Source organism: Sycon ciliatum, chromosome 1 (genome assembly GCF_964019385.1).
Source record: "Sycon ciliatum chromosome 1, ocSycCili1.1, whole genome shotgun sequence".
NCBI classification, from domain to species: domain Eukaryota; kingdom Metazoa; phylum Porifera; class Calcarea; order Leucosolenida; family Sycettidae; genus Sycon; species Sycon ciliatum.
The window spans coordinates 84,400,856-84,415,872 of NC_088643.1; the positions used below are offsets into that span (position 1 = coordinate 84,400,856).

General features: G+C 45.7%; 2 protein-coding genes across 3 annotated transcripts in view; one reads left to right on the top strand and one right to left on the bottom strand.

The window, feature by feature from the left end:
• Positions 1-10,575, top strand: part of LOC135805957 (kinesin-like protein KIF20B) — a 30,696-nt gene extending 20,121 nt beyond the window's left edge. For both annotated transcript variants that reach the window (XM_065320080.1, XM_065320081.1), the window contains 7 exons: positions 563-622; positions 869-997; positions 1,275-1,400; positions 2,201-2,283; positions 3,404-3,513; positions 4,435-4,598; positions 9,606-10,575. In XM_065320080.1, coding sequence (XP_065176152.1) covers positions 563-622; positions 869-997; positions 1,275-1,400; positions 2,201-2,283; positions 3,404-3,513; positions 4,435-4,598; positions 9,606-9,635 — 702 coding nt within the window. In that variant the 3' untranslated portion in view covers positions 9,636-10,575. The remainder of the gene's footprint in view (positions 1-562; positions 623-868; positions 998-1,274; positions 1,401-2,200; positions 2,284-3,403; positions 3,514-4,434; positions 4,599-9,605) is intronic.
• Positions 10,576-10,877: 302 nt separating this feature from the next.
• LOC135805972 (uncharacterized) lies at positions 10,878-14,978 on the bottom strand. Its single transcript, XM_065320098.1, has 4 exons — positions 14,701-14,978; positions 13,536-13,589; positions 13,028-13,083; positions 10,878-11,810 (listed from the first exon to the last, which is right to left on the bottom strand). The coding sequence occupies exons 1-4, from the start codon at positions 14,856-14,858 to the stop codon at positions 11,386-11,388; spliced, it is 693 nt and encodes a 230-aa protein (XP_065176170.1). The 5' UTR covers positions 14,859-14,978; the 3' UTR covers positions 10,878-11,385.
• Between the last annotated feature and the right edge of the window lie 39 nt (positions 14,979-15,017).

Consider the following 15,017-nt stretch of genomic DNA (forward strand, 5'->3'; position numbering starts at 1 on the left):
TTGTCTCACCTTCCCATCCAGTGCATTCTGTCTCTCATCTCCTGCTGTGCTGAGCAGCGCATCCAGTGCATTCTGTCTCCCATCTCCTGCTGTGGCGAGCGGTGCAATGCCGTATTCCTGAGTCTAGTCGCTCTCCTCTCTGATCAGCAGCACCCTTGTGCCAATACCTGCATGATGCCTGCGTAGGGCATGCATGAGGGTTCCAACACATGCATGAGTGTGCCAATGCATGCATGATGCCTTCAAAGGGCATGAGTCTGCCTTCCGTGCCACTTGCCCTCCCCGGTGGTTATTGGTGCAGCGCCCTGACGAGCCATCACCAAGTGTAGTCCAGTGCATGCTACTGCTGCTGCTGCTGCATGACGGTGTCTGACCAGCTGAGCAGTGTCACCACTGCATGCACTGTTATTCCTTGCAGTCTGTTTGGCCAGGTACTTTGGCTGACTCTTCACTGCTCTTTCTTGAGTAGCCTACCCTGTTCCTAACGCTTGTTGTTGTGTGCTGGTTTTATCCGTGTTCTGCTTGCTCTACTCCTCTGCTCCATCGCCCGTACCAAACGTAGTGCGCAGTGATGCTGAACCGCGTGCCTGTGCCTCCAGTGCATGCTGTCCCGCTTGAGTCTGTAAGTCTTCACCAGCTGATGCTAAGCTTCATGTCTGGCTATACGTATTTGTCTGCATCGCTGCTCTCCAAGACTGGGAATGCTCTTGCTAGAATTTTGAGCAGATCTATGTTCTTTGTCTGACAGTCACTCTGGGTATTTCAGAAAATACCTGGGGTCACTCCATAATCAACAAATTCTCTTTGACATTAAATGAACATCTGACCGGCTGATTGTTGTTACTGCTGCACTCTCCTTTCCTGGCAGAGTGTTGATGCCAAGGATGATGCGGCCGTAGCTGATGCACTTGACAAGACGCAAGATCTCGACAAGACGCTCGATTTGGACAAGACGGCCCAGCACGACCATATTGGTGATGTATCTGCTGCTGGTGAGGTGAGTAAGCTCATTGCCTTGCTTCACTTTGATTTCAGACACGGCTAAGAAGGAGACAGCTGAAAAGCAATGGATTGTGTGTCTGTGCCACTATGAGTTTTTGTGTGCGCGCATGCTATTCCTCTTGCTGCCAAAGGCTCTTGACATTTTTGTATGCGCTTTTGCGATTGGGCCTGTTTAAACCGAACGCCAAGATGGTTGATAACGGATGGCCTTGTGTGTATGTGAGGTCTCAGGTATTGTGTTGTCGTGTTTGCTCTCTGATTACTGTTGCCAGGATGTTGTTGACCCTGACTTGGTGTACGATATGGAGACCAGTGTGCATGAGGAACGAGACGTAACCCCTGGCCTTGGCAAGAAGAGGAAGCGATTCAACCGCCAATGCAAGAAAGCTGGAAAGGAGGTTAGTGGAGTGAGGTGTCTATTTGGCATTCAGGCAGTGTGACTTGCAGAGGCATTGTGTAAAGTAATGCTGCACGGGCAGTAAGATCTCCTGCCCTACCATTATCCTTGCAGCCAGAACAAGGTTTTTTTCACTGTAGCCCAGCCTGTCCAGGCGAGGACTTTAATCTCAGAGCGACTCCTTCACTATGTACTTTGTGAGAAGGTAGCGTTAGGCCACACGTTTTTATTTCCATGTTTCTCGTCACCTGAAAATCTAAAAACGTATGCGAGAGGTGGAAAAAAATAAAAAATGACCGAAAAATAAAAGAAGTTTATTAGACCTTTGTTCACACTAAAATCCACCAATACACCATGCAAAATAGCATCCATCGTTAGCAACTAGTATATGGTAGGAGCTTCTGTCACGATCTGTGCATGTGCAGCTAGGTTGCGCACAAGAAATACCGACCTCGCATCATGTGTCGCGCAGGCCAGGCCACATTATGTACATGTACATGAGTGTGTTGGTCCCCACATACACATGCACACTCAGTGCAGCACAGTTTTTTTTCTTTTTTTCTTCCAGACTCCTGAATCGTATGCGCGCGGGTGACGAGAAACATAGAAATAAAAACGTGTGGCCTTACCTCCGGGTGTGCAGCTGGAAGTGCTAGAACTTAGCCTAGAAGTATAAGTGAAAAGTACAGCGAACATTAGCTTTGCATCTTTGCAATTTGTGTCAGATTTCACCTGGCATACGGCTGCACTATTCCCATTGCTATGCTATGTGCACTTGCTTACATGCCTGTGTGTGTGCAGGGCGCAGCAGCAGCAGCATCATCATCATCCACGGCTGCCACTGCTACTGCTGCTGCTGCAAAGCGCACCCGGAAAGCAAAAGAGTAAGTTGTGTTCATGTGCCAGCCAGCGCTTTATTTGCTGTTTCTTTTATTCCTCCTCTCTTTCTTTTTAAGGTTTAACCCTCCCATGTTATGTTAACACGCTGAGTTTGTTTAAAAGCTTCTTATTCGCGTAACATCTTCTCAGAGTAGTTTGGCTGTTGCTGTCTATGTTCGCGGTCATAGATTTTCTCATGAAAGCTACCCCATGAAATTCCCATTAAGTTTTTTATCCGTCGTCTCGATTCCCCCCCTCTGACTACAGTACTACTATGTAACCCTGTCGCTCTCTCTCTCTCTCTTGTCCCTTCTTTTCCGTTTTCTCCAGCAACTATCATTTTTATTTTTTCATATGCATACAGGCCATGCAGGCCCTGCCCTGCTGACAAATGTTGGACGCATTACTTACCTACATTTTCATCGCTCAGCAGACCTTTTCTGGCTCTGTGTTTCTTTGTTTGCAAGCTGGATGAGCTTTCCACTGCAAATACCTGTGTTCTGTCAGTTCTGTCAGCTAACTCTTTTGCCACAAGCCATTGGCACATGGCGTTTAATGTACTAACGACCTAAACCTAAGCATACGAGACTGACTTGCTTTGATGGGTGCTACTGATGTTGGTCTGGTGTGCTTACAACACAACAACACTGCATTGATGAATGTGCCCAGTCTTGTGCATGATTGCCTGTGTAGGTTACTACTTACTCCTGTACAGGGTTAGCAGTGTGTTTGTATCAGTGTGCAGTGAGGCATATGACTGCACACGTCTACAGGTACTAGCACCGGTATTGTTTTGTCGCATGTTCAAACTGACACTAATCCCACTGATGTGTGTGAAGCGTCTGGGTGCTCCTTTGCTGGTAGGTAGAACTTTGGCAGCGAGCCTGTACTTCAAGTGTGTGTGTGTGTGTGTGTGTGTGTGTGTGTGTGTGTGTGTGTGTGTGTGTGTGTGTGTGTGTGTGTGTGTGTGTGTGTGTGTGTGTGTGCACTGTGTGTGCACTGTGTGTGCACTGTGTGTGAGCGTGTGTGCGTGCCTGTGCGTCCACTGTGTGTGTGCACTGTGCGCGCACTTGTGAATATTTGTCACCATGTACACGATGCCCATTCATTGTTTGCTGTGCTCAGCCCCAAAAGCAGCGAGAGCGCCATTGACAGCGATTGTGAGAATACGTCCGTCTTCTCAGCCGCCGGCTCTTCTCTTGTCAGCCTGATCACGTCGCCATTCACAAAGTCAGGTGAGTTGTGATCATGTGTAGATCTACTAGTACTCCAGCTGTACCTGGCAGTAGGGAAACGGGCATGATTGATGTGGATCTACTATCACTCCAGCTGTACCTGGCAGTAGGGAAACGGGCATGATTGTAGATCTACTATCACTCCAGCTGTACCTGGCAGTAGGGAAACGGGCATGATTGATGTGGATCTACTATCACTCCAGCTGTACCTGGCAGTAGGGAAACGGGCATGATTGATGTAGATCTACTAGTACTCCAGCTGTACCTGGCAGTAGGGAAACGGGCATGATTGATGTGGATCTACTATCACTCCAGCTGTACCTGGCAGTAGGGAAACGGGCATGATTGATGTGAGCGTTAGCAAACTGTACAGTTCGAATCCTGATATTGCATGGGCTCTGGACCGGAGAGATGCTCTGCATTGACTGATATTACCGGTGTCAATATGTATAATGAAACCTGTCCTAAAGAACAACTGGGCACTGAGGCCACCTTTCAGCAGTCCCCTGGAGGTGCAAACCAGCACAGTTGAACTTCAAAAATCTTTGAAATAAAGACAGTTCTTTGGGTGTCCACATTTCCCAGATGCCACTGTTATTCTGCACTTTAAATTGCATGAAACCACATCCGACAGAGACTGAGGAGTTGCTAGTTATAATCAATGTATTATCTGAACTCTACCTGTATTTGCAGTACCGGTAGTACATGGCTGCAATGGCCTGTCGGTAGTGCTCATGTGGGTGCTGTGCAGTAGCAACAATCGTTTTTCTACTTCCCTGCAGATTGAGGGTGAGGATTCAATCTTGGCTCAATAGCACTAGTTGTATCATAATAGGAGTGGCTGACATTGCATTATTACTTTTTTTCTTCATTACAAGTCCTTGTGGTGTTTCTCTGTCATATTGTGTTTGTGCACTGAAGGCATCAAGAATTCAGTGAGTAGCACGGAGAAGACGGTATCACCGCTGGCACCCATCGCCGACAACACTGCAGGTGGTCCATCTCGGCCACGCACGCGCAGAAAGCTGCTGGGAAAGTCGCAGATCTCCAGTCCCATCAGCATTCCCGGATGCGGCCCTGCAATTGTGAGCAAGCCAATTTAATAGTCCACTGCTGCTTATGTTGCATGTCTCATGACTGCCCATGAAACACGTATTGCCATAATTATATCTTGAAATTTCTTGGACTTTTCGAGGTGCTGGGTTTGCTAGTGTTACAGACAGGGGTGACATTTTGATCCTGAAGAACTCCTTGCGATCACTTCATTTCTGGAAGACACCCGTCCTTTTTAGTAATTTTACCTTAGTACCAGGCCATGTCAGCTGCCGTCACCATCAGGTATTAGACATGTTGGTTTTCGCCTTCTGACTGACACAGTGCATGATTGCAGTGGATGATTGCAGTGGATATGTTGCTCATTGTAGCAATGCCGGGTATGTATTAAAATAGACCTGCAGGTTTTGTCAGGCGAGGGTGTAAAGTTTCCTCTTGGCTCCTGAGCGTATTGCGGGGCAGTGCTTACTTCAAAATATTCAATAATTAGGGCTGAAACGAATGCTCAATGAAGCGAACGAATATTCATTTCCCGAATACATGTGAAACGAAGAATATTCCGAATATTCTAAACCATACAATAGGGAGGTTTCGCTTTACGTAATTACGTATGAAAATCCGTATGTCGTACACGCCGGGGAGCGAGGGCAACTTTCATACGTAAATCTCATATTCCGAATATTCTAAACCATACAATAGGGAGGTTTCGCTCTACGTAATTACGTATGAAAATCCGTATGTCGTACACGCCGGGGAGCGAGGGCAACTTTCATACGTAAATCTCTCTACGGATTTCCGTAGGAAAGCTGTTTCCCACGTTGGGGCCTCTGTAGGACTTTTTGAAGTATTTTTTGCATTTTCCTGATTTATCCATGGCAAAGTTTAAGCCGCGCGAAACACAAGGTACACACATCGTACACCACGTGCAAAATACGATGGAAAACACGATTTCGGTTCGCGGTGCATGCGGTGGGCACATGCAGCCAACGCGTCTCCAAAGCAACAAGGCATGTTGAGCAGTTGTGGAGAAATCACGTAGAGCGAAACCCAACAGCGCTGATCTTTACGTATGAAAATTACGTGCAGTTCCTACGTTATTTTCATACGTAATTCCGTAGAGCGAAACCTCCCTAATATCGATGGATACCTAGTTGTATCCATGGTAACAAGAGTCCATAAACAAGAGTATGCAACTGTGATCTCTTTTCTATGGACCAGATGCGCGGCGCGCTGCCTTCATTAGGCCATCATTTTTTATAGCTATGTTTCGCGTCGTCCGCACGCATACGTTTTGATTTTTTCCGGAAAAAAATAAAAAATCGAACATGCACAGTGAGTGTACGATCGTGCGAGTCATCAGTGTGGACAGTTTGCATACGGCGAAGCTGGGATTCAGAAATGGCCTCTAGCCTAGGCCAGCGTTGGTAAATCGTTTGTTCAGCATCTGGGAGCAATATTCTATGAGCTTACACCAGACCGCATTGATCGCCTAAGCTGAGAGGATGCGTCGTTCCGGAGCTCTTTGCACCGCTGCTGAAGTGTGAGTACAATATTCCAGCGAAGCATAGGCACCATGACCAACGGTTGCCTCCTCTGTCCAAAGTGAATATTTACTCATGCTGATAACCCAGATGTTGTGCTTCGATGTACAGTAAGTATCGTTTATAAAGTGACCGGATATAATGATATACCGGTTATAGTGATAGAACACGTCAAAATCAAAATCAAATCAGAAAAAATACAGCTAAAATATCACTATATGTATAGATTATAGACTGGTTAGGAGGTCTATACAGGATATATAGACCGAGTAAAAGACCGAGGTCCCCCGAGGTCTTTTACGAGGTCTATATATCCTGTATAGACCAACTATGAGGTCTATAATCTATTTATCGTGTTCTCCACGCAATAGTTTCTCTTCATATACGACATATCCTTGTAATTCTAGTATTATACTATAGCCTATACTGCATTGAAAGTCAAGATCATTGCTTAAACTAGGTTCAGCATCGGTAGCACAGTGGCTGGGTGGTAAGGAAGAGTGACTGAGATTCACAAGGTTGTGGGTTCAAATCCCATCTTGTGTATTTCTGCTTTCTTCAACAATTTCTTTTTCTAAGTTGGAGAGAAAATTTCTAAGTCCAAGAAGTTCTAAGGAGTCAAATATAAGTAGTCAAATATATCATGTATTTGACTAAGCAGTCAAATACGCGATATATTTGACCGCTTAGGTATCAGGGAAATTAGTGGGGTCAAATACTAAGAAGGCGATAAACACTATTATCGCCTTCTTAGTATTTGACCCCACTAATTTCCCTGATACCTAAGCGGTCAAATATATCGCGTATTTGACTGCTTAGTCAAATACATGATATATTTGACTACTTATATTTGACTCCTTAGAACTTCTTGGACTTAGAAATTTTCTCTCCAACTTAGAAAAAGAAATTGTTGAAGAAAGCAGAAATACACAAGATGGGATTTGAACCCACAACCTTGTGAATCTCAGTCACTCTTCCTTACCACCCAGCCACTGTGCTACCGATGCTGAACCTAGTTTAAGCAATGATCTTGACTTTCAATGCAGTATAGGCTATAGTATAATACTAGAATTACAAGGATATGTCGTATATGAAGAGAAACTATTGCGTGGAGAACACGATAAATAGATTATAGACCTCATAGTTGGTCTATACAGGATATATAGACCTCGTAAAAGACCTCGGGGGACCTCGGTCTTTTACTCGGTCTATATATCCTGTATAGACCTCCTAACCAGTCTATAATCTATACTTATCGGCTATACCGATATATCGCTTATTGTGATGGACTTCAGGAAGCAAACCATATCAAATGTACAGGAAAATATCGCATGTAATGATCAAGAGTGATGATCACAAAACAATTGTTTTTTCAATAAAGTTCACTTCTTCCAAAACTGATCCAGTGTTGCCTGGTTGCATCTGGCAGCAGACGTGGCTGAGAGAAAATTCTCAATTTTAGACAGGTGTCCCTGTATGCTGTGGTCACGAATGTCACTCGACGTACTCATGATCTCTTTTTGCACCAACCCATTATTTTACCTGCACACACATGTCCGTTTCTGGCTGTGCTACCCCTCGCAATGTGCTGTTTCTGGCTGTGTTGCCTCTCACACAGTCCGCGGAGCATGCATGCACTTTCAGCATGCTTTTTCCAGCGTGTACGCATCATTTCATGTGCAGTCATGTGCCATGTGTCGGTCAAACATGCAAATCGGCTATAGTGATGCACCGGATATAGTGATACATTTTCGAAAATCAAAGGGGCACGTTATATCCGATATTTACTGTACGATTTTTCTTTCGAATGTACACCATGCACAAGGTACTGTGCTATGTACAGTGCATACACCTCTGATGAGCCATTTTTATTACTTTGCAACTTTTTATTTTTTTTCCACCTCTCGCATATGATTCTGGAAGTCGAACTGACGCGAAACATAGATATAAAAAATGATGGCCTTACATCATTCAGCTGCAGTCCGCGCACTGCGGAAAATCAAACACCGCACTTTCCCTCTGGTTTGAAATGAACTTTCGTACGGAACTGGGGTTCACGCGCCAGAATTTAGAGATCGCGTAGGTACTGGAACGAATCGAGCAAAAACGGATGGGCTCGTACGAGAAATTGTGAGTTTGAATGCATGCTTTCAGAGCGTGATGAAGGCAAGTTACGTAATGAAGGCAGCGCGCCGCGCACTGACCCATAACCACAGTTGCATACTCTTGTTTATGCACTCTTGATGGTAACCATGGACCATTAACTGGTGTGTACCCCAATTCCAAGAGAGATGTGTGAAAAGGACAATGTTATCATTTGTCTTGCTGATGATAACACATTGAAAGTGGCAAGTGTACTCGTATTTTGCACCAAATAAGCCTGATCGGTCCCCAAAAGGCGAGCTACTGTACATACACGAATATTCTTATTCTACTTCAGGGATGAATTTATTGTCATATTTTTGCATAGCAGTTTTGGCTATACAAAATCACAATTGTGTAGCAGTCTTTAGTTTTGATTAGCGTTGGGTGTTTACCGCATTGTCCTTCTTCAGAGTGATGCTTGAACGCCCATTTGCAAAAAACTCGACTGAATCATACATGTGCACGCAGATTGAGAGTGCCTGTATCACATACACTGCACTGTATGCATGTTACTTGACCGTAAAGGCTAGGCATGGATAGTCTGTATGTATCGCAGTTTTCTGCGAGTCACGGTGACTTTTGAGTAGCAGTAGATCGATTTTGCATCGCAAACTGCGATGCGATACAGGATAAATTCATCCCTGTACAAAACGACGAATATTCTTTTTCCGGTCTGCATATTTCGAATATTCCTTTCAACCCTAATACGTATTTATTTGTTGTGGGCTAATTTCAGGATCTATGATAGCCATTGGTTTACTTTTGAAATAAGAAATGTCACCAATGTCCAGTTCTGAGCAATTGCACCAAAGAACAGGCTGCCGCATCGTTTAGAAATTCCTCACTGTCTCACTGTCAACGCAATGTACCTTTTCAATGACAATATGAGTGTTTCTCTTTGATCGCGTTGTCTGTGTTGTCTGTGTTGTTTGTGTTGTCTGTGTTGTCTGTGTTGTCTGTGTTGTCTGTGTTGTTTGTGTTGTCTGTGTTGTCTGTGTTGTCTGTGTTGTCTGTGTTGTCTGTGTTGTCTGTGTTGTCTGTGTTGTCTGTGTTGTCTGTTGTCTGTGTTGTCTGTGTTGTCTGTGTTGTCTGTGTTGTCTGTGTTGTCTGTTGTCTGTGTTGTCTGTGTTGTCTGTGTTGTCTGTGTTGTCTGTGTTGTCTGTGTTGTCTGTGTTGTCTGTGTTGTCTGTGTTGTCTGTGTTGTCTGTGTTGTCTGTTGTCTGTGTTGTCTGTGTTGTCTGTGTTGTCTGTGTTGTCTGTGTTGTCTGTGTTGTCTGTGTTGTCTGTGTTGTCTGTGTTGTCTGTGTTGTCTGTGTTGTCTGTGTTGTCTGTGTTGTCTGTGTTGTTTTGCAGGAACTTACTAGTCGACGCCAGCGCCGCTGAAATCACGAGGACATTGCAATGTCATGTGCGAGAGTGGTTTCTACGTGTCTCTACTGCATACATCCTATGGACACGTCCTCATCATCTCTCTACTGCATACATCCTATGGACACGTCCTCACCACCTCTCTTGTATTGGCTCTCAACTCTGATCGTGCATCTCTACGCTTAGTGCCGGTGAGTCACCCCTGCCACTTTAACACTAGTGATAACTCTCGCACGCCTGTCGTGCCTAACAACTTTCTTCAACATTGGGGGTACCCCGGTGGTATCCGCTTACCTATTCGGTTTCCCTCGTGTCCACGTAGTACCCATTTTCGTGTCCTTCTATGTCAACGTCGTCATCAAATTGCTAATAAGAAAATTCCCCTCCCTGCCATAAAACAATATTATGCAGAGAAAGAAGGCACAAGATACGTCACAACCGAACTGCTCACAGAACACATGATACTCTTACACTGTCACTTGTAAAATTCGTTTCTCACAGTGTGATGTTTCTCACAGTGTGATGTTTCTCACAGTGTGATGTTTCTCACAGTGTGATGTTTCTCACAGTGTGATGTTTCTCACAGTGTGATGTCGCTGTGCCATGATCGCAACTGCCACTTGGCGGCGGTTAGCATTATCAACTCCTTCCCTAACAACCGTACGTGTAACTTTTTTCTGCTCTCCTGCTTCCGGTGGTAATGTGATTTTGCATGGAGCTTCTTCCTTGTCATTCCTGCTTTTTTTCCTTTTCTCCTGCGTGAATAACAATGCTTCTGAGGAAACGTGCAGTTGATTAGTTCTAGTTTAGTTCTAGCTTATTTTTTGCTTTTTGCCGTAACGCTGATTTTGCTTCCATGGTTGTGTGTGACTGAGAATATTCGTTTCCATGCACTGGCAAGCATTGAATTCGTTAAAATCCAGTATGAAAAGTACCCTGAATGGCTGTTCTTCCATCTGTCATGATGGTTATTAGATGGTTATTACACGTACGGTAATAACCCTCAAGCCAGTGGTTGACTTCGAGTTTCGACGCTCCGAGTTACAAAACACCAGACTGGAATGTTGTTCTATTCCAATTCCTGGGGAGCTGCATTGCAAAGCTCTTACTCAGTGCGGATGTGTGCCACTGGTTTGTGCCCCTCTCCCTCTCTCCCCCTCTCTCTCTCTCTCTCTCTCTCTCTCTCTCTCTCTCTCTCTCTCTCTCTCTCACACACACACACACACACACACACACACACACCATGCTGCCTGTTCAGACATGTTTTCTGTTATAAATTATGCTTGAAATGATCAGGTACAGTAAAAAAGAAAAAAAGCAGTGTATTATCATTTGTGACCGAACATGTCAAACATATTTGAGTTGCAGCAGCGGGGAATTTCAGCAATATTTATTTCAGCAATAAGTTAGTGTTGCAGAGTTGTAAGCGCCCTGAATAGCATGAGATTCATCAGGCAATGACCTGCTCAAGATGATGACTGGGACATAACAGGTGAAGCGGGATGAAGATTGGCACGTTAACGTGTACAACATAACAAGAGCCATGGGTTATACTTCAAACCATACGGCCAGCCACAAGGAAGGGATGTTTGTAATCGAGACCCAGGTCTCACCCAATGCTAGGCAGCAGCTACATGGGCTAGCAGGATGGCCCGTGGCAACGCAAGAACCGAGCCTCCATGACTGCTACCGCTATGTCCCCCACGGGCTAGTAGGATGGCCTGTACAAGGACAAGAACCAGTCTACAGGACTTGCACGGCTACATTATCCTACAGCATTCAAATCCGGAGTGTGAGTAGCAGCGGCGTCCTTGTCCATGGAGTCATGTTGATAGTCAGTTCCGTCACCTTCCTCCTCGCCATCATACGCATAGTCATCTAGGTCATCAACCATGTCCAGGCTGCTCCATATGCCGCCCGGATTGGCCAGCAGCTCAGCGAATGTCAACAAGCCGTTCCGGTCCAAGTCGTGGTCGTTTAGGATGCGGTCCACGATTGCTTCCACCTCTTCTTGCAGTAGTAGCGGCGAGGTCTTCTCCTCGTGAGACATTTGTTCAGTGGCAGCTCCTTGTTGCGGTGCCTCCGGCATACCAAAGTCGTAGTAGCTTGTCAGCGCAGCGGACAGCTCAATTCCGTCCAGTGTGTTACTCTTGTCATAGTCATGGCGCACAAAGAAGTGAAGCATTGTCCCTGTATGCATTGTCATGCACACACACACACACACACATGCACGCACACACACGCACACACACACAACACCATGATTCATGAGTGCTGCACAACGCAGTTTAGTTGAAGTGCATGAGGAAATGAGGTATGCTTAGGCAGCAGCTCAGTGCCTATACAGCAGCTCAGTGCCTATCTGGGAGCTGCATGCACTGTAGCAGGACTGTACATAACCAACACTGTGAATATGGGGTCAACGCATGCATGCATGCCGCCTTCATTACTTCATTACTTCATTACGTTACTTCATTACGTAACTTGCCTACATCACATCCTGTACTCATGCACTCAAACTCACAATCGTTTTTGCTGGATTCGTTCGAGCTACGTTTCAATAGACACCCTTAGCAAAAACTGTTATGTTGTAACGGTATTACCGTAAGGGGGAAAATACCGTGATTTGGGTTCGACCTTTAGCAAGATGCACGCTATTTTTAGTACGCTGTTGCCACGAGAATAGCTTTTATTTCGCGCGGTACAACCATTTATGTCACCATATACGCGATACAAGGTGAAATGCGTACGGACTACGCAATATTTGGCCAAAAAACATACCGTTTGTCACAACGATAAATCAGCCCCCATAACGTTTTTACGCTGCAGCTTCAACGCTATTGGGGTGATCAAGGTACTAGTACCGTAAAAAATAGCGTTGCCGTTGTTTGCTAAGGGTGTCTAATGTCTAAACTTGGGTGCATGAACTTCTGTTCCGTACACTATACTGCACTGTACTGGCCCCCAGCCCTAAATAGCCCTGTCTTGTCTACATTGTCTGCTTCTCACCAGGATTATCCAGTCTGGCATTAGTAATAGTAGGCACTATGACAGTAGTACATGTAGGTCTTGGTCACCACACAACTGGCAATGAACACCAACTGCCAATGAACACAACTGCCAATGAACACAACTGGCAATGAACACTACCGTATTTCCGTGAATATGAGTCACACCTTTTGGCAAAGAAAAAACCAAGGTCATAGAAGGGGGTGCGCACTCAGTACTCAAGTGAACACATCGAAAATATCCGACAGAGACGTGAAAATGGGGGTGCAAATCAGGGGTGAGTTATTGCAATACTCATAGCTGGCAGGCTCATGCATAGGCGAGTCATCGCATTGTAGTGGTGAAGCATCCATCACAAATCTACTAGAATGCAACAGGATAACAGGAGAGATGCGCACCTTCATTTCCAGAGAAACCGCTGACTGCATCCCCTCCGTACTCCTTCTCAAAATGCCTGCAAATAGCGCCGTGCCAGAGTCACCACACAAGAAAAGTTAGAAAACACATTACGATAATAAAATGAATATCCACAGCCCGGCCCACGGGGAGAGTGCTCTGATGTGTGAAGAGAACAGGGCTTCAGAGGGCATAGAACACTTTACCAGATACACAACACCCAGGCTCGCCGGAACCAGTCCACTTGGTCAGGTCATCATCGGACCAATTTGTTGGCCACCAACGTGTGTTTACTGCTGAGGAGGTCATGTGACTACCCTCCATATCATGTGTATACCCTCTATATCATACACAAACTGTATGAAAGGCTAGGGTATGGCCGGACCAATCAAAAACTGCTTCCACCGGTCCTGATACTACAATGTCATGTAGTAGTCGCCCTGTACATACTATTATAGGCAAGAAGAGCACATAGTCAAGGAGCATCCATGCACGGCACAGTGCACTTACTTTCGACCAGCCGCACTCAGTCCTACTACGTCACGCAAGTGATGTTGTTGATGTCTGTACAGGGAATGGGGATACACACATGGGCAAGTACCAAATACATCGCAATACTTAGAGTTTACGCCTTTGGCATTCTTCACTTCACCCATCTTTCCATATTCCAGTACTGCCGTGTCACAAAAAAACGTTCGGGTTCACAGAGCAAAGAATCGAAAATGAGTAGAGAGGTTACGTCCCCTATCCCCTTTGGCTAGGACCCTGGTGACAATTGGGATCAGGATCAGGACCGGGCCAGTTGGTTGGTTCTCCCATTCCTATAGTGAAAGCCGACAACCCCAGCATATCGATATTATGGTGTGTACAATGAACATACACTACAGTGTATGCAGATTGCAATAGTACTGTGAACATCACCAGTACAGTCATGATCAATGTTAGAAGCCTTCCTCACTGCCGTTTGCATCACTGGCCCATTGAGTGGCACAGCCAGTTTAAACCTCAGTCACTGCTCTTGAACAGGATCGGTGCCACCACTGGTTGCTGCTGGAGGAGTTGAACATTGTTTCTATTGTCCAACTCTCCCACCTGCCGTCACTGGTGACTGTCTGTACCAACCAGGGGTGTCGGAACCGGTGCGGCAGGTGCGCCCAAAGCCTAATCAATAATTTTAAAATGCGATTTTGGAAGCAATGAGTTATGGGCTATTGGGGCTCAAGTTTTCAAAAGATTTCCCTGGGGAGGGTCCGCAGACCCCTCTCCTTTTCATAGCCGCATCAATGTAGAGTACCTGCCAACGCCCCTGCCAGCGCAGCACCCACTTCACTGGTTGGTATTCACCGGGGTGTTATCACCCGGGAATATTGCGCCCCGCCGGCCCCGGTGTCTTCTATACCGGTACAGTGATGGTTATGTGAACCAAACCATGCAAGCAGTGGTGCCTGGTGATAGGAGTGATACGGTACGGTGGATTAGAATGATACACGCAAAGGGTTTACGGGAGTTTGCACCTCTGTGTGTTGTGCATACAACTGGCCGAGTTTGCCATGCAGATGTACGTCACCAGCAATAGTAACCCAGGCCCCGTATGTGCAGAGTGCAGAAAAGTTTCATTCCAGAATTATTTAAAAATGCCAGAGGCAGACACGTCGATAGCTGATAAATCACTCACTTGAGGTCATCCTTAGCGTGTGCATGAAAGTCGTGTTGGGTCTTCGGTAGATGGACATTGTCTGCGCCTCCAGTCTGATCATTCTCAGCGGAAATAGGACGGTTAGTGAACCCTACGATTAATGCTGCCACATGTAGAATTTGCAATACCGAATTCATTTTGGCCGAGTGATTGATTGTCTGGACTCTGGATTTCCTCCGTCTGAGTTCATTGTTTTATTTTGACTCATTGTGAGCATTGTGACAGCGCCCAAACAAGGACTACGGCGTACAGCAAGGGGTATATCCGGTACCATACCGTACCGGGTGCCGGCCCTT